Below are 14,987 nucleotides of genomic sequence, written 5' to 3' on the forward strand. Positions count from 1 at the left end.
TCAACGGGTTTCAAAGTGATTTGAAACTAGATTTTATTTTTATTACAGTTTAGACGCCTTTTCTTTATCCAGCAACTCCAACAGTTTACTAGATTGCGGCTTCTTGTCTAGTGGTTTCTTGTAGTTGACCGAGTATAGCTCTTCAACTTCTTTTCCTTCAATCTCTAGAGGCTCTAGTAAGCTGTAATCACCAGTGTCAATGTATTGACGTATCCGTATAAACGCTGTAGCAGGTATTGAAAATGTGATCGACGTGAACTTGCTGCTTTTCGATTCAAGCTGCAAGTTTGACACAATAAGGCCCATAAAAGTCGGTTTTCCATTTGAATTCGGTGGTCCGAGCATCAGTCCACCACTACAGACAGGATGGTTAACAAATGTAGTGAAGGGGTTGTAAAGCTGCTTGTACCTTGAACCGTTGTGTACGGTTGTCGAACTTTGCCGTCTAAAGACATTATGTGGTGGCTTCAGGCCTCGTATTAGTCGTCCTTGTAGGCCGTAAGTGACGGTCGGTAATAGTCCTTGATAGAAAAACATGTCAGCGAAAAAAATCGCATCACACCTTATTAAAGCTTACCAGTAGCTGGATCGAATTGACCAAATCCGATAGCATATACCGGTATGGTTTCAGAATCTGGTAATGGTCTAAGATAGCAATTTCAACACTGTGAGCTTAATCCAATATCAATTTCTTTACACATACATGGCATCTGATTGCGGTAGTTCGATATATGGCAGTGTTTGTATCAGAAATTCATTTGATTTGCCAGTGATCTGAAGCAGAGCAATGTCCCAATCCATTGAAGAGGCAAAAATACACTTTACTCCAGAAATCCACGATGGATGAGGTCCAGACCAATTCACTCTCACTTTGATATCTGCAGTCATTTTGCCTCCATTCATAAAGGGCTTCACGACATGTGAGTTAGTAACAATATCTATTTGGAGTAAAGTGAGTCAGTTTGACAATGTGCCAAGAAACACATTTGGCGTACGTCCTGCAGTCGACACAACAACTCCTGTAGCCCAAGTAAACCCAATCCGTATTAATACTACTGACTGTATAGCTTTATCAATATAATAATCCATGGTCTCCCATTGCGGTGCTTCTTGTATTGGAATCTTGTCCCTCATCACATTCAGCATGGGAGCAATAGCAGCCAGAATGCTCGAGATCGGTATACCGAAATTCAAATCGTTTGTAGTATCATCTTTTCGTTTGAGTGGTGGCAGAATCATCTAAAATAAAAGCCTTTTGAGTCAACTCGCCTTGTGAAAGAAATATTGGGAAAACACTATTGTGAACAAAAGAAAATTATCGTACCCCAATAAGACAGTGATTCTTCCTCCTCAACATGACACCTCCTTCCACGCCAGGCAGTATTCGGGTATCAGTCATTATCAGACCTATATTTGAACCATCATAGACTAGATTTGACACAATTCCATGACTGATGCTGTTTAGAAACACTTTGGGTGATTGAACTCCAAAAGGGGAGCCAATTACTTCAACGTCTTGGCCCATCTGAAAACATTATGAGTAAATCAATGCGAACGATTAGTGCAAAAAAAAAAACTTTGAATTAGCTGCTTGATACTCACAAGCACCGAGGAGTGATCTATCGACGACCTCCGTGCACTAACATCACGACTTAATCTTCCTGCAATCCTCAGTACAGCTATTCCAGCAATATCCACTATTGGGTACAAAACGAACATTACAAGAATGCAACGATTGTCCACCAAAGCCATTCTCACCATTCTTCATGTTAAACATTCCAGGCGACGAGCGTAGATCTGCCAATGACGCATCAGAAGAGAATCCAAATTGCCAATTCCAAGGATCTGTATGCGTGATCTTGCGTATAGCTTCTGAAACCCCAGGTACGGGAGCGATACCGATGAATTCAGCAGGGATTCCTTCGTCTTGATCGTCTAGGGTTGCAGTTTCAGCATTTTTTGATGCAGAAGTAGCGAGAAAGGGTCGCACCGTGTACAAAGACCTCAACAGTCGACAGATAAGTGAGCTTTTGTGGAATTGCATCAGTCTAGAAAGGGTGATATAGCATTACAGATACAAAATCAAAGCTGGTTGATGAAGGAAAACTGACTTTTCTGACGTCTAGCCATGGGGATATGGTAGCAGCGGGTGTCAATACTAGGGAATCGCCATTCGCTAGCTCCAAAACAAACCCCGATGATGAAAATGATGTCGTCCCATTCGTGCTAGAAAGCTAGAAATAAGTACGATCAAAGACTGTGGAATGATTTCTTATACTTATCTGGTAAAGTAGAATGGCCGTTTGTTCTTCTTCAAGAGCTGTGGGTCTGGCCCTACGTGAAAAGTAGTTTTAGAGAACACGATTCAACTCAATCGCGGAGCAATGGACATTCAGACTTGCCAGATACCACAACTAGGCATGGCAAGCATGTAGCTTTATCCATTCTGTCACTTAGGTTTGCAATTTGGTGTTGTAGTAATTCAATATTCTGACAAAGCACAAGGACGCAAGTTTCTCATACGCGGTCGATGAAACTTTTTGGATTGAAACTTTGAAACAATTTTCTCCTCGTATCATTATTCTGTGTTTTCCTTACGCTGAAACTCTCAAACTTAAAAAGGGATTCTGTGGAGAATCTTTTGTATTATAATCTTTTATTATTCATTGACCTTTCAAACTTACAATTTACCACGTATCAACCATTGGCCTTCTCTTGCCTTCCGCTGGAGGTCTCTTTGGAACCGATTTCATGCCTCGAACAACCCACATACGAGTCTCGGAAGGATCAATGACATTATCGATTTCCAAGTAGGCAGCCATGTTGATCGCTTTTCCCTTCAAGTACGATTCATCAACCATCTTTTGGAAGGTGGCTTGACGTTCGTTTTCGTCCTTGATAGCCGCAAGTTCGTTTCTGTAGGCTAGTCGTACAGCACCTTCGAGACCCATACCGCCAAACTGTTGCAGAAAAGTAGTGGATATTGATGAGTGCATGTGGACCGTGAGGAGAGTAGTACAACGGAGCACAACGCTACTTCGTTAGTACGTCGTATTATGTGCTTACCTCTCCTGTTTGCCATGAGACGTTGAAGAACGGCGCATGGAAAGAACCACCAGCCATAGCTATGTAAGTATGTGAGATTCGCACTATTGAGCTTCAAACACGTTCTCAAAAAACAATTTACCTTGTGCACCCAGTCCATAACCTTTTCTCAATACTACCGTGAACATTGGCACCTTCAAGCTGCCAGCAGTTACAACTGTTCAATAGTGTGTGTTATTGATTTTTCGATATTCGGCTTGCAGTTCGACCACTAGCCACTTACACATTCTGCAGAAGATTCGGACTTGTGCTGACTTTTCAGCTTCGGGTCCAACCATAAATCCAGGAGTGTCACAGAGTGAGAGAATGGCAATGTCATATGCATCGCACAATTGCATGAATCTGGCAGCCTAATTACAGAATGGAATAGTGCTGTTGATATAGAATGACATCAAAGTTTTCGCTTAAAACAAAAGGTGAAAAAACCAACCTTGTTAGCTGCATCAGCATCAATAGCTCCACCAAGATGCTTGCTGTTATTTGCAATAAGACCGATTGGTCGTCCCTATTCTCAAAATTAATGAGTTTGTCAAATTCTCAAAATAGGAAACAGAGACATCTGTTACCTCGATTCTGACAAGACACGTCAAAATACCAATTCCATAGTTTGGACGCAACTCCAATACAGAGTCTACGTCACACATGTTGCGGATAACGGCTCGAATATCATAACTTCTCAATCGATTTTCTGGAATCATTGATCGTAGAATGCGTTGATCTACAGCCTTCCAGTCCTTGACTGACCCTTGGAAGTACGAGAGATACTTTTTGGCAACTTCTACAGCTTCAACCTCGTCCTTCACTAGAACATCGATGACACCGTTGGGGACTTGTATTGAAGTGGGTCCGACTTCTTCTGGTGTGAAGACACCCAATCCTCCGCCTTCTATCATAGCTGGTCCACCCATTCCTACATATTAAAGCAGATGTAAGTCTGGGAAAGGACATTTGTGCGTCCGACAATATTTTCACGTACCTATGTTGCTTCCTTCAGTGGCAATAATAACGTCACAGCAGCCCAATAAAGCAGCATTTCCAGCAAAGCAACGACCAGACGTGATTCCAACTAATGGAACGAGACCGGACAGTTTCCCAAAGTCCCAAAATGTCAAACAGTCCAACCCGGCCACCCCCCAACCATCTGAATCTCCGGGCCGTCCTCCACCACCTGTTTTGGTGTTTTAATACGAGGTTTTCTTACTCATCGTCAAATTTTAATTACTGCTTTGTATCTTACCTTCAGCAAAGAGAATTAAGGGTAGTTTCCAGTCCATCGCAAGTTTGAAAATACGATCCTTCTTCTTGTGATTGTGTTTGCCTTGAGTTCCTGCAAACACGGTGTAATCGTATGCTACCACGACAACTCGCGACTTGTCTTCGTCGAAGAGTTTGGCATTGACTACAAAGATACGACCGTTAGTCACCAAGTCAGTTTTTAAAAACTTGGGCGAATATTTACTTGAAGCGACGCCAGCCAACATTCCGTCTGCTGGTGAGATACGGAGTAGCTCCTCATAGCTCCTTCTAGCCCGTTGAGCAGCAAGAGCTAATATGAAAACCTTGGGTTGAGACCTTTTGTTAAGCAAATGTTACATAGTTCTGCAAACTTACTCAGTCCACCGTATTCAATCCAACTACCAGCATCTACCAATTGTTCTATATTTTCTCTAGTCGTTCGTTGACCAGTCTTGCGCCGTCGTGCGACGGCATCAGGTCTCGCAGCATCCAAGTTCAAAGCCTGACGCTCCATAAGAGCTTGAAGATCTGGTCGAATATAATCTAAATCTACTTTAATTACTTCTTCAATATCATCTGCAGCAGCTTCCGTAGGTTCAATAAACATGAGTGGACGTCCAGAAAACAAGGTGGTTCCTTTGCTAGCGACAATCAGTTTAACACGGCCCGGGTTTGGAGAGGCGATTACATGCTCCATTTTAAGAGCTTCCATGACAGCGATTTGTTGGCCTTTTTTGACCAAATCGCCTTCTTTCACGTCGATGCTGACAATGGTTCCTTGCATGGGAGCAGGAATTGGTATAGATCCAGCTGGACCTTGCACTACATCTCCTGACGGCGTACCTCCAAATCCACCAACTGTGGCAAGTTTTGGAGTGAAGAAAAACTGCTTATGAGCCTTACTACCACCAGTTATTTCCTTGATCTTGTCAACAACAAAGGTAGTATACACCTTATTGGCAATAACATCAGGATGACACAGCAAATTACACAGGAATCCTGAATTGGTTTCAACACCTTCAATACGGAACTCCTGTAACACTCTATAAGCCTTGGCAACAGTATCGGCATACTGTCGTGATGATGACGAGACAATGACTTTGGCAAGTAGTGAATCAAAAGCGGGAGACGTGGTATAACCGGTATAACCTGAAGTATCTATACGGACTCCACGACCAGATGGAGGTTCGAATGCAGCCAGTGTACCTCCTGTAGGGATAGCTTCTCCGGATTCATTCATAGTTTCGGTGTTTATGCGAAGTTGGATGGCAAATCCTCGTGGAGGAGCTATTTGAGATTGAGCTAGGTTGAGTTGTGGTAGTGTTGCGCCTCTCGCTATATGGAGTTGGGTCTGTACGATGTCGACATTCAAAACTTCTTCCGTTACGGTATGTTCAACTAGAAGGACAGGTTGGATTGAGTTAGAATACCAAAAGCTAAAGCTGTCTATGAGACCACCAACCTTGTAATCGTGGATTTGCTTCCATGAAATAGAAAGAATTGGTGGATCCTTCTGGCACCAAGAATTCAAAGGTGCCCAAACTACTATATTTAGCTGCTTTAGCCATAGCAATAGAAGCAGCGATTAACTGATCTCTCAGACTAGCTGGTATACTAGGGCTGGGAGCAACCTCCACAATCTTTTGATTACGTCGTTGTAGCGAGCATTCACGATCATACATATGAACAACATTCCCGCTCAAGTCTCCTACTATTTGTATCTCACAATGACGAGGTCGAACGAGCAATTGTTCCACGTATACTTCGTCACGGCCAAATGAGGCTTTGGCTTCTGATCGACAGCGAGTATAGGCTTCTGCGAGTTCTGATTTGTTGAAGACGGCTCTCATTCCTCGACCACCGCCTCCTGAGATGGCTTTAATCATGACTGCACCATGTTTAGCCATAAATGCTTCAGTCTCGGCTAACGATGTGGGGCCTGTGGTTCCAGCAAGAAGAGGGACATTGCACTTTCTAGCTAGTGCCTTTGCAGCGACCTTGTCTACAAAGCTGAACCGTTAGCGATACATTATATGAAGAGATACAAGGATAATTACCTCCAAAGAGATCCAACACGTTTGGCGAAGGACCAACAAACACAAGTCCATTACCAATACAAGCGCTGGCGAATTCAGCGTTTTCACTGAGGAATCCATAGCCTGGGTGTATAGCATGAGCCCCCGCCTTCTTGGCAGCTTCGATCATGGCAGGAATAGACAAGTAGGCCTGTCACAACACGAAAAGTGAGCTCGTGGGTCAAGAGGCGAAGGACGCGTTCTTTTCGCTTCAACATACATTGGCGCCACGTCCCGGCAGAGCAACGGCTTCATCAGCCTTCTTCACGTGAAGGGCCGTTGCGTCGTCCTCACTGTATACAGCAATAGTCCTCAGTCCAAGCTCTGACGCAGCTCTAAGCACACGTATAGCAATTTCGCTCCGATTTGCGACCAATACAGATTGAATTTTGGCACCATCAGCACTTGTGAGATTAGGAAATGCATGGCCATAATCAGCTATGTAGTTTGGACTGGAAGTGTGAGTGTTGGTGAAGTGCAATTCCGCAAGTTGCAAGTGTGAAAACATAAAAGGAAGCGATGGCCGGATGAAATGGAATGCTTACCAGTAGGTTGATTAAGATGATCTCTTATGATGGAGATCCTGGAACTCATCTCTGGCCTTTGACTTTGAAAAAGTTGAAAGCACAGAGTTGGGTGCCTTGTCCCTCGTCGCACACAAACACTAAAACGTGAAGACGGGATGATTGACGTAATGTCCATATCGGTCGCTCTCACTTGAAGGCCTGATCAGAAATTGAACATTTTCTTCGACAATTCTACGTTATCTTGGAATACTTAATTTATGCTTGGATCAGCCGCATCTACGATGTACATTCATATCTGGGTCAACATTGCTCTAGCTTCAATAAACCTAGTTCTAGCTTCTGCCGTCAACTGATGATCTTCACCATGAGTAATGACTGTCATCTCGAATGCCCTCTGCCACCATTTAACACTCTCGACAACAGTTCCAACCAGACTGGATATCTTTGCGCATTTCAACAACTGAATAGTCTGGGTTGGTGTAATACCGCAGCTTCCATGTATTTCACTCATGGATTTCAGAGTGTCTTGACAGACTCGGTTTGCTAGATCCCAATCTGGGTTTGCTGAGTGGATGATTCTGTCTTGCAAAGCCCTTCTCACTCGAATCACATCCGTTGCACCATCATAGTGATGAGACAATTTCTTTTCAGCTTCGAGTAATAGCTCTGTAGCTTCTGTGATTGGCAAAAGAAAGTTTGTTGACAAGATTTTCTCAAGCAGAATCAAAGTGCCTTACTAGCGTCAGGAACACCGAAAGCCTCAGCATACAGACTTTGACCTCTTGCAATATCCTTTTTCATATCAGGCCAAAAAGATGAAAACTCTGTACAATTCTGGCATCGAGGATCCTTGACGTGTGCTAATGCAATTGTCGTCAACACCGCGTAAGAAAACACGACAAATCTGTCCTTTTGCTCACATACCTCCAACGTCCACAAATGTAGTTCGAGATGACCAACAAGTCTTGCTTGGACAATGTACTCGTTCTCTAGCATCAGTCTCCTGAATGGTAGAGTGTCAACAAAAACGAACGAACATAGGGACATGTCATGCGTTTCAAGACTTCAGCTTATCCAACAGACCAACGGCATACCTTCCCATTCAATACTCCTTCACAAATATCACAAAAGCAGTCAAACAAGTATTGCTTCCTCAACGCCTCCCTTCGGGCCACCATAGCATCCTCAATATCGACATAACATAACATCAATTCCTCATCCTTGTCAATCACTCGTGCAGTTCTAAGCACCACATTAGATGCGTTAAACGATGCGTAGACATTCGGTCGACATGAATGATTGATCATTGCTAAGTGTTTTCGATATAATCCAACACCAACATTGACCAACTCCTCATTTGTTATAGAATGAGCATTTATGGACAGACAACAAAATAGAGATATCATCTCTGATGGAGTTGGGCACCTGGAATGCGTTATACATTCAGCGACAACGATAGACATTGTTGCGAATTGTTCAATGGTGTCTCGAGGGAATCTGTCTTTGACTATTTTGACAAACGATGTATGATAAATAAATATTCGCATGATGTTCATAAACGGGAAGACTTACAATTCTGCAGTCGTGAGATTGCCAGGTCATACTGAGAAGAGATTGTCAGTTTCTTTGGCTGAGAGTGACATTGCTGGGAGACGAGTACAACAATGGCATACCGATTCAGGAGATCTATGACGCTTTTGCAATATCCTGCAAACAAGCCTCACTGTAGTACCTGGTTGGTGCGGTACTACTCGTTTCAGTGTTTCGCATTCGGGCTTGTGGTCAACCCAGTCTAGTCTCTGACATGTTCGATGGCAGTATACCGTTGATGAGCAAGCCTACTTCAGATAATGGATTTGTATAGCCTTCACGCTCCTCGAGATCTGTTGTAATTCTGAGATCAAATACGCACCGCACATTTTGACGAAGCGTCAGGAGCAAAACAGAAAGCGCACGTTGATGCCACATATGCATCAGATACGACAGCAGCATATGGTTGTTCGGTGAAGATTGTTTTGCCTAACGAAAATGTGGTTGGGTGTGAGCTGTTGAGTTTGATGTTGACCAAAGCTTCATCATTCACGTTCAAAACACATTGGAAAGGTGGCAAAATATTGATTTCCAAACACAATTAAATCATTCACGATTTCTCATCAACTTGACGCGCAAAAGTATCTAAGCGAAGAATACTCAATACGATTTACCTTGAAGTATTCGTTCAGTAGCAAACAGCCCTCGACCAGAGTCAGAATTCTCGCGTAATATAATTGACATTGTCACGGGCATCACTGGCTCCCGTGCTGGCTCGTTGACTCGAGTCGTCAAAACACGTCAACGTCAAGCTGCAACAAAAACCATTCAAAACATCGAGAAAACAATCATGAAGAGAGGAAATGAAGATGACGAGCATCGGCGGAAGGAGGATGCAGACGATGATGATGGCAATGAGGAAGACGACCAGGTACGTTGGACATCGTACACTTGCCTGAACTGAAGCTAACACACTTGCTAATTTCATCATCAGGGAACATGGAAGACTGCCAGCGCTCCAGAAATGGCCCGACGACAGTAATATTTTGCTTTTTGATTCAATCTCCTTGTCGGATTCAAAGAATGCAACACATTGCTGATGCTACACATTTCAACATTTTACAGAATCAAGAAGCCAGTCTCTCGGCGTATGGCAGGAGTCGCTGCACCATCTGCTCCTAGTGTAAGACTTCGCATTATTATCGATTTTCCCTGTATTTACACTTTTCGTTTTACCAGCCATTCGCTACGATGGGATTCTTGCCTACAGCTTCCACTGCTCCAGCAGCAGCACCGACATTTGTATTTGGGACACCTACATCGACATCAGATAAACCACAAACAATAGTATTCCCACCTCTACTTGCACCACAGCCACAACAACAACCACCAGTTTCCCAACCATTGCCGAAATCGCCGATAGCCTTTCCGTCTCCCTTATCGCCCGTGCCAGACAAGGGTAAATCAGGATCAGCATGGAAGCCTCCGTTTGTATTTGTGCCACCTACATCATCACAACAACCAGGCTCATCACCAATAGTAGCAGAACGACCAGTCATTAATAGCACAGAGATTAAATACATGGTTGCAGACTTGTACGCTCTCAATGAAGCCTTCAAAAAGAGTGTCTCGGATGCTTCAAAGGTATTGCCAACTGCGGACCTGTCAGACATATGCGAAAAGTACCAGGCTCATCGTGAATTTCTTGTAAAGAAACACGATAAACTTATGAAAGATATGACGAATGGCCTGAATAAGCAGTCTGTAGATAGTAATATGATGGACGTTTCGCAAACGACAAGAAACCCCCCTACTACTATACCTAATGCTCCAACAGCTATGAAATCAGCCTTCGCTCCATCTATTGCCTCGTCATCATCAACACCCGCAGCACCATCTCTGTACCCAGCAGTAACACTACCAGAATCTCTATATCCGAAAGCAACACCACCATCATCCTCGGGAGTCTTCGATTCAGACTTCTTCAAGCAGCTGGGCAGGAGTAGCGGTGCTGCTCCTCCAGCTACTTCTTTCCCACCAACATCGCAAGCACTCCCGTTTGCCTTTGGTAATGCAGGCAGCAGTAAACTAGGAAGCACGGCACCAGTATCATCACAACCATTTGCCTTTGGTAGTACGACTAGTAGCAGTAACAACAATACTATAGGAAACACAACATTTAACTTTGGCGGTGGAATGACTTCTAACGTAGCTGCACCACCAACAACAAGTAGCTTTAGTTTTCCAATTGCTGGTACAACTCCCAGCTTTGGTATCCCAGGCACTAGCAGTAGTACCACCCCGTCATTTGGTGGTTTCAGTGGCACGACTTCGCAAACAGCTTTTCCACCCCCAGCACTCACATTATTTGGTACCAATATGTTTGCTCCAGCACCAATATCAAACGTAATGGCACAACCTAAAAAAGAGGAGGATGACGAAGAAGGTGCAGGTGGTGGTGGTATAGGAGGCGAGGATGCCTTCCCAACAGATCCACAACTCGAAGTAAAAGCAGGAGCAGGAGAGGAATCGGAAGAAACCTTGTTTAGTAATCGTGGTAGACTATATGTATTTACAGACACAAAGGAATGGAAAACAGCAGGATTGGGAGACATGAAGGTCAACAGGGACACTAGAACTAGTAAAGGAAGACTCTTGATGAGGGCTGAAGGTGGACTAGCTGTATTATTGAATAGCGCTGTGTATACGGGAATGACTGTGAATGTAGTTGGTAAAGATGCCACGTTTGCAATCCCTGCTGGTGGATTTGTCGGATCTTGTGCCGAACATGCACCAAAGGAGACCAAGATGGTGCAGTTCATGTTGCGATGCAAGGAACCGGCATCGGTGAATGATTTTGCAGAGGTTTTGAAAACTCTGGCAAATCCTCCCAAATAGAATTTAAGCAGCAAAATCTTTGTAAGCCAAAGGGATTTTGAAATGTATCATATAAGGCAACAATAAACGTTAGCATTGTAGGAAATACTATTTGTGTCTTGGTAGAACTCTGAAATGAAATGCACAAAATCTTGCACCTTGTTGGTCAAACATTACACCTTCTTTTCTTTGCGATTGAGTTTCGCTGATCGCCAAGTTGCAAAGGTCGAATATGTATACACTAAATCTCTTGTTTTTCGAACTATACAAAGATATTTGCTGCTACAATTTCTCTAGTCTTCATCCATTTCGTTCCTCAGGGAAGCCTAAGCAAATAAAAGCCAGATTGAGTATCCCGAGTCCCGTCTAAACAATGACAAATGACTTTAAAAAACCATCCTTACCTTTGCCGATCTCTCAGCCTCATCAGCAATGTCCTTTGGTACAAACTGATGACGACCCTTGGATTCTTCACAAACCCAAGTCAATTCCAATTCGAACTCCTTGTCCTTGACATCGTCGTGAGCTGTGTGAATGCTATAAAACGAAGGAAGACTGTTATGCAAAGGTAAACAAATGCCGGATATCATGCAGTCGTGATTTCCAGAGTGGCATGCGAAAAAGTCATGTGTTAATGTCGATATATGAAACTCACATTCGTGCTGCTTCCTTGACTGCCTCTCGAACAGTCATTTCTGATAGTTTAAGCTTTTCAATTTCAGTCTTGGCAACTTGTTTGCCCTTTCCAACTGCAGCTCCATAGTATCCCTGATAATGAGGTGACGGAGTATCGGGCGTAAGCAAGGTGAAGAAAATGTTATACTAGAAAGGGTTGATTATGACAACTTACATAGTAGACTCCAGATGGCTCAACGACATACATTTGTGGACCAGTCTTGTCCATGACTCCCAATATGGTCGAGACACCATATGGACGAACACTCGAGTAGAGAGTGTATGCTTGTACGTATTGTGCGAGTCGGTCTGCGATAGCCTAGGTTGATGTGAAGATATTTGTCAAAACAATATAGCTGTATTATTTTTGGTCGATGCAACGAGTGTCTAGCTGCAACAAAATGGTAAAGGCGATCGCTGAATGCTCACTTTTGCAGGAATGGCTTCCTTGTACATTTCACGATAGTTCGCAGCTTCTTCTCGTGTCCTGTTGGCTATTGATCGACCATCAGCCCATAATCCAGCACATGCCTAGTATGAGGAATACAATTTAAATCCGGGTTTGGATTTGAATATATGGTGCCTGAACGGATAGACAAAAAAGGCAGCCCAAGTTGCTACATACAATTCCAATATGTGTATCAGCACTAGCAATACGATGATTGACACCAGGCACGAGTAATTTGGAATGTATGAGTTTCTCACAAGCAAGAACTACACCATCCTTGACTCGTAATCCAATAGCCGTTCTAGTATGTGATTTGAGCAAATGGGTTGATGTTTTGAATATTTAACATGATTCGCCTAAGAGGACGAATAGACGTACCCGCTATTATCTACAGCTTTTAATGCGTATTCGACTTGAAAGACTCGTCCATCTGGAGAGTATGTCGATGCACTCAAATCGTACTAACATAATGTGAAGTCAATTAACTTGCTGGCTTGAATGCATGCAAGAAGAGGTGACTTACTCCTGTTCCTATTGAGCTCATTCTCTAGGCAATAACTATAATTTTAACTAATACTCCTCTGACTTGCAGCTGTGCAATTGAATCAGTTGAGACTGGTGACGCGTCAATGAAACGAGCAAATCGAATGATGAAACTAGATGCGACAATCCAGGACGTGGCATACGCGTCAGTATTGACATTAAAATACTACAAAACCAGAATGATGGTGTAATCGAATCGAGTCAGTCTTGCGTTGGATTCACTAAATTTACATTGCTGTCCCCTATAAAGGAGGCCGAGTTTGTTGGTCGCGGCCTATTTGGACGTAAATACTGCTACTAACAAGGTACTTTCCATGCGTGAATAGTCGGGCTTTACTACTTGACAATCAAAGCGTAAGCGACTTTCGTCAAAAAATGATCTACTCTGTGATGAGGGCACTCGGACTTTGAAGCCAAATCTGACGATCGAATATTGATATTTAGTTACCATTCAACCGTGAATGTTACTGAATACTTACTGCCTTGGCTCTGAATAGGCCGTTGGTTGGACATCAAATCTACGGCGTGGCACTGGTGCAAACCTGTTGAATCCTCGCGACTTCTCTACCCGGTTTATTGATATTACTCATCCTTCTATAGTAGAGGAACCGAATTCACGTGTACGAGACTGCATCAAGTTGAATGGGGAACTGTTTTACGGGTTGGATGGCGAAAGCCTCCTTGATCAGGGCAGGGCCGTCTGGTTGTCTTTGTGCAACAAGAGTCACACTACAGATACTCCCAACTCGACCGATCTGGAGAGGGCGGCATTCGAAACAACGGAAATGTATGCCTTCACCAGGGAATTCTTGAAAATTATGGGTGTTGGGGTCAAGGACTGTAAGTTACAACCACTACCACCAATTCTCCACTTGCTTCATTCTATATCACAATCATCCATTGTATAGCTGCTGCGCGAGTTCAAGAAGACGTTGCCCATATGGAAATTTATGATGCCTTGCACCCAGAACTGGTCAATGCCCGAGTGTCTTGTCAAGAGGTATGGTCCCAAGTCTTTCCAGGGGAAAGTATGTCGGCATAGCACACCAATACTTTTAGTTTTAGGTAGGTTATATTATCATAGGTAAGTTTATGGTGGGTTACAAACTGGTGGTGTGGATAAGGGATAAGATGATGATTATTTGAGAGTAGTTGCAGGTGTTGAGGTGAAGAGGGGCTTGCTCTTAAAGGAGTATGTAAAAATGCAAAATGTAAATATAAGGCTCGTATGACCTCAAAAACCAGACTTCCAGCGATGCGTGAGTTTCAAAGTTCCAAGCGCCGATTCGGCACCAGTTCAGAGTGAATTGTACGATATATTCTGATATCCAGCAGCATTTCGATATCCAATCTACCACTCTTCAAGGCCGTCCAGTTCATCATCCTCCTTGCAGTTGTCCTCAACACTAGCAACATTTGATCTCGTTGGAAAGTGAGAGGAGAGAGAGTCCAGCAGTCATGGCTCCATTCACGATACCCGCTGAAATGTTTTTCAAGTAAGGTCAATATCTTCAAGATGCCAACAAGTCGTCGCAAATCAACCAAATTTCTTGTTTCGTAGCTTGGCCTGTATTGGTGCCCTTGGTATTGGTATGCGAGAGGCCGTCCGAGCATATCAAAAGTTTGAGAATTATGGAAAGGTATCCCTATCGTATATAGTTTTATAATGTTGAATTCTTTGACATCAAACATTTACTGAAAACATGGAATTCGCAAACTCACATGTCTTGTCCATAACAGCCCAAGAGATGGAATGTGGATGCTTGGGATAGGAAGATGATGGAGCGAGACTCTCGACTGACGGGGAATGTGAATAGACAGATGGTAAAGCAAAAACGATTTTGTGGTTGGCATTCAAAACAATTGACAATATCACTCATTCGCTTGTTATAATCATATAGGCTGCTGTATCAGCACCACCAGAATTCAAAACCAATAGTGCCTTGGAGCTTGAAAGGCCATTTATGTAGC

General features: G+C 43.3%; 4 protein-coding genes across 4 annotated transcripts; 1 reads left to right on the top strand and 3 right to left on the bottom strand.

Annotated features, from left to right (window-relative positions):
- Positions 1-42: 42 nt before the first annotated feature.
- On the bottom strand, positions 43-7,010 carry SmJEL517_g03834 (acetyl-CoA carboxylase; the record flags this gene model as incomplete). Its single annotated transcript, XM_031169762.1, has 24 exons — positions 43-355; positions 410-521; positions 578-645; positions 704-938; positions 996-1,239; positions 1,325-1,525; positions 1,603-1,697; positions 1,759-1,935; positions 1,991-2,048; positions 2,112-2,226; positions 2,692-2,960; positions 3,067-3,125; positions 3,188-3,262; positions 3,329-3,455; positions 3,536-3,610; positions 3,672-4,015; positions 4,082-4,273; positions 4,343-4,504; positions 4,565-4,651; positions 4,717-5,739; positions 5,804-6,343; positions 6,399-6,567; positions 6,637-6,854; positions 6,962-7,010. 24 exons carry the CDS (start codon positions 7,008-7,010, stop codon positions 43-45), a joined length of 5,007 nt encoding a protein of 1,668 aa, XP_031024206.1.
- Positions 7,011-7,232: 222 nt separating this feature from the next.
- SmJEL517_g03835 (uncharacterized protein) lies at positions 7,233-9,229 on the bottom strand (the record flags this gene model as incomplete). Its single annotated transcript, XM_031169763.1, has 8 exons — positions 7,233-7,618; positions 7,681-7,803; positions 7,868-7,946; positions 8,038-8,450; positions 8,516-8,546; positions 8,617-8,781; positions 8,856-8,962; positions 9,148-9,229. 8 exons carry the CDS (start codon positions 9,227-9,229, stop codon positions 7,233-7,235), a joined length of 1,386 nt encoding a protein of 461 aa, XP_031024205.1.
- A 2,414-nt stretch (positions 9,230-11,643) lies between these two features.
- SmJEL517_g03836 (uncharacterized protein) lies at positions 11,644-13,017 on the bottom strand (the record flags this gene model as incomplete). The annotated part of the gene is made up of 8 exons (XM_031169764.1): positions 11,644-11,676; positions 11,755-11,887; positions 12,006-12,118; positions 12,201-12,344; positions 12,455-12,556; positions 12,651-12,774; positions 12,852-12,934; positions 12,997-13,017. 8 exons carry the CDS (start codon positions 13,015-13,017, stop codon positions 11,644-11,646), a joined length of 753 nt encoding a protein of 250 aa, XP_031024204.1.
- Positions 13,018-14,474: 1,457 nt separating this feature from the next.
- On the top strand, positions 14,475-14,986 carry SmJEL517_g03837 (uncharacterized protein; the record flags this gene model as incomplete). The annotated part of the gene is made up of 4 exons (XM_031169765.1): positions 14,475-14,512; positions 14,578-14,656; positions 14,757-14,840; positions 14,918-14,986. The coding sequence occupies 4 exons, from the start codon at positions 14,475-14,477 to the stop codon at positions 14,984-14,986; spliced, it is 270 nt and encodes an 89-aa protein (XP_031024203.1).
- Position 14,987: the final 1 nt, after the last annotated feature.

Source organism: Synchytrium microbalum (genome assembly GCF_006535985.1).
Source record: "Synchytrium microbalum strain JEL517 chromosome Unknown SmJEL517_scf0022, whole genome shotgun sequence".
In the NCBI taxonomy this organism is placed as follows: domain Eukaryota; kingdom Fungi; phylum Chytridiomycota; class Chytridiomycetes; order Synchytriales; family Synchytriaceae; genus Synchytrium; species Synchytrium microbalum.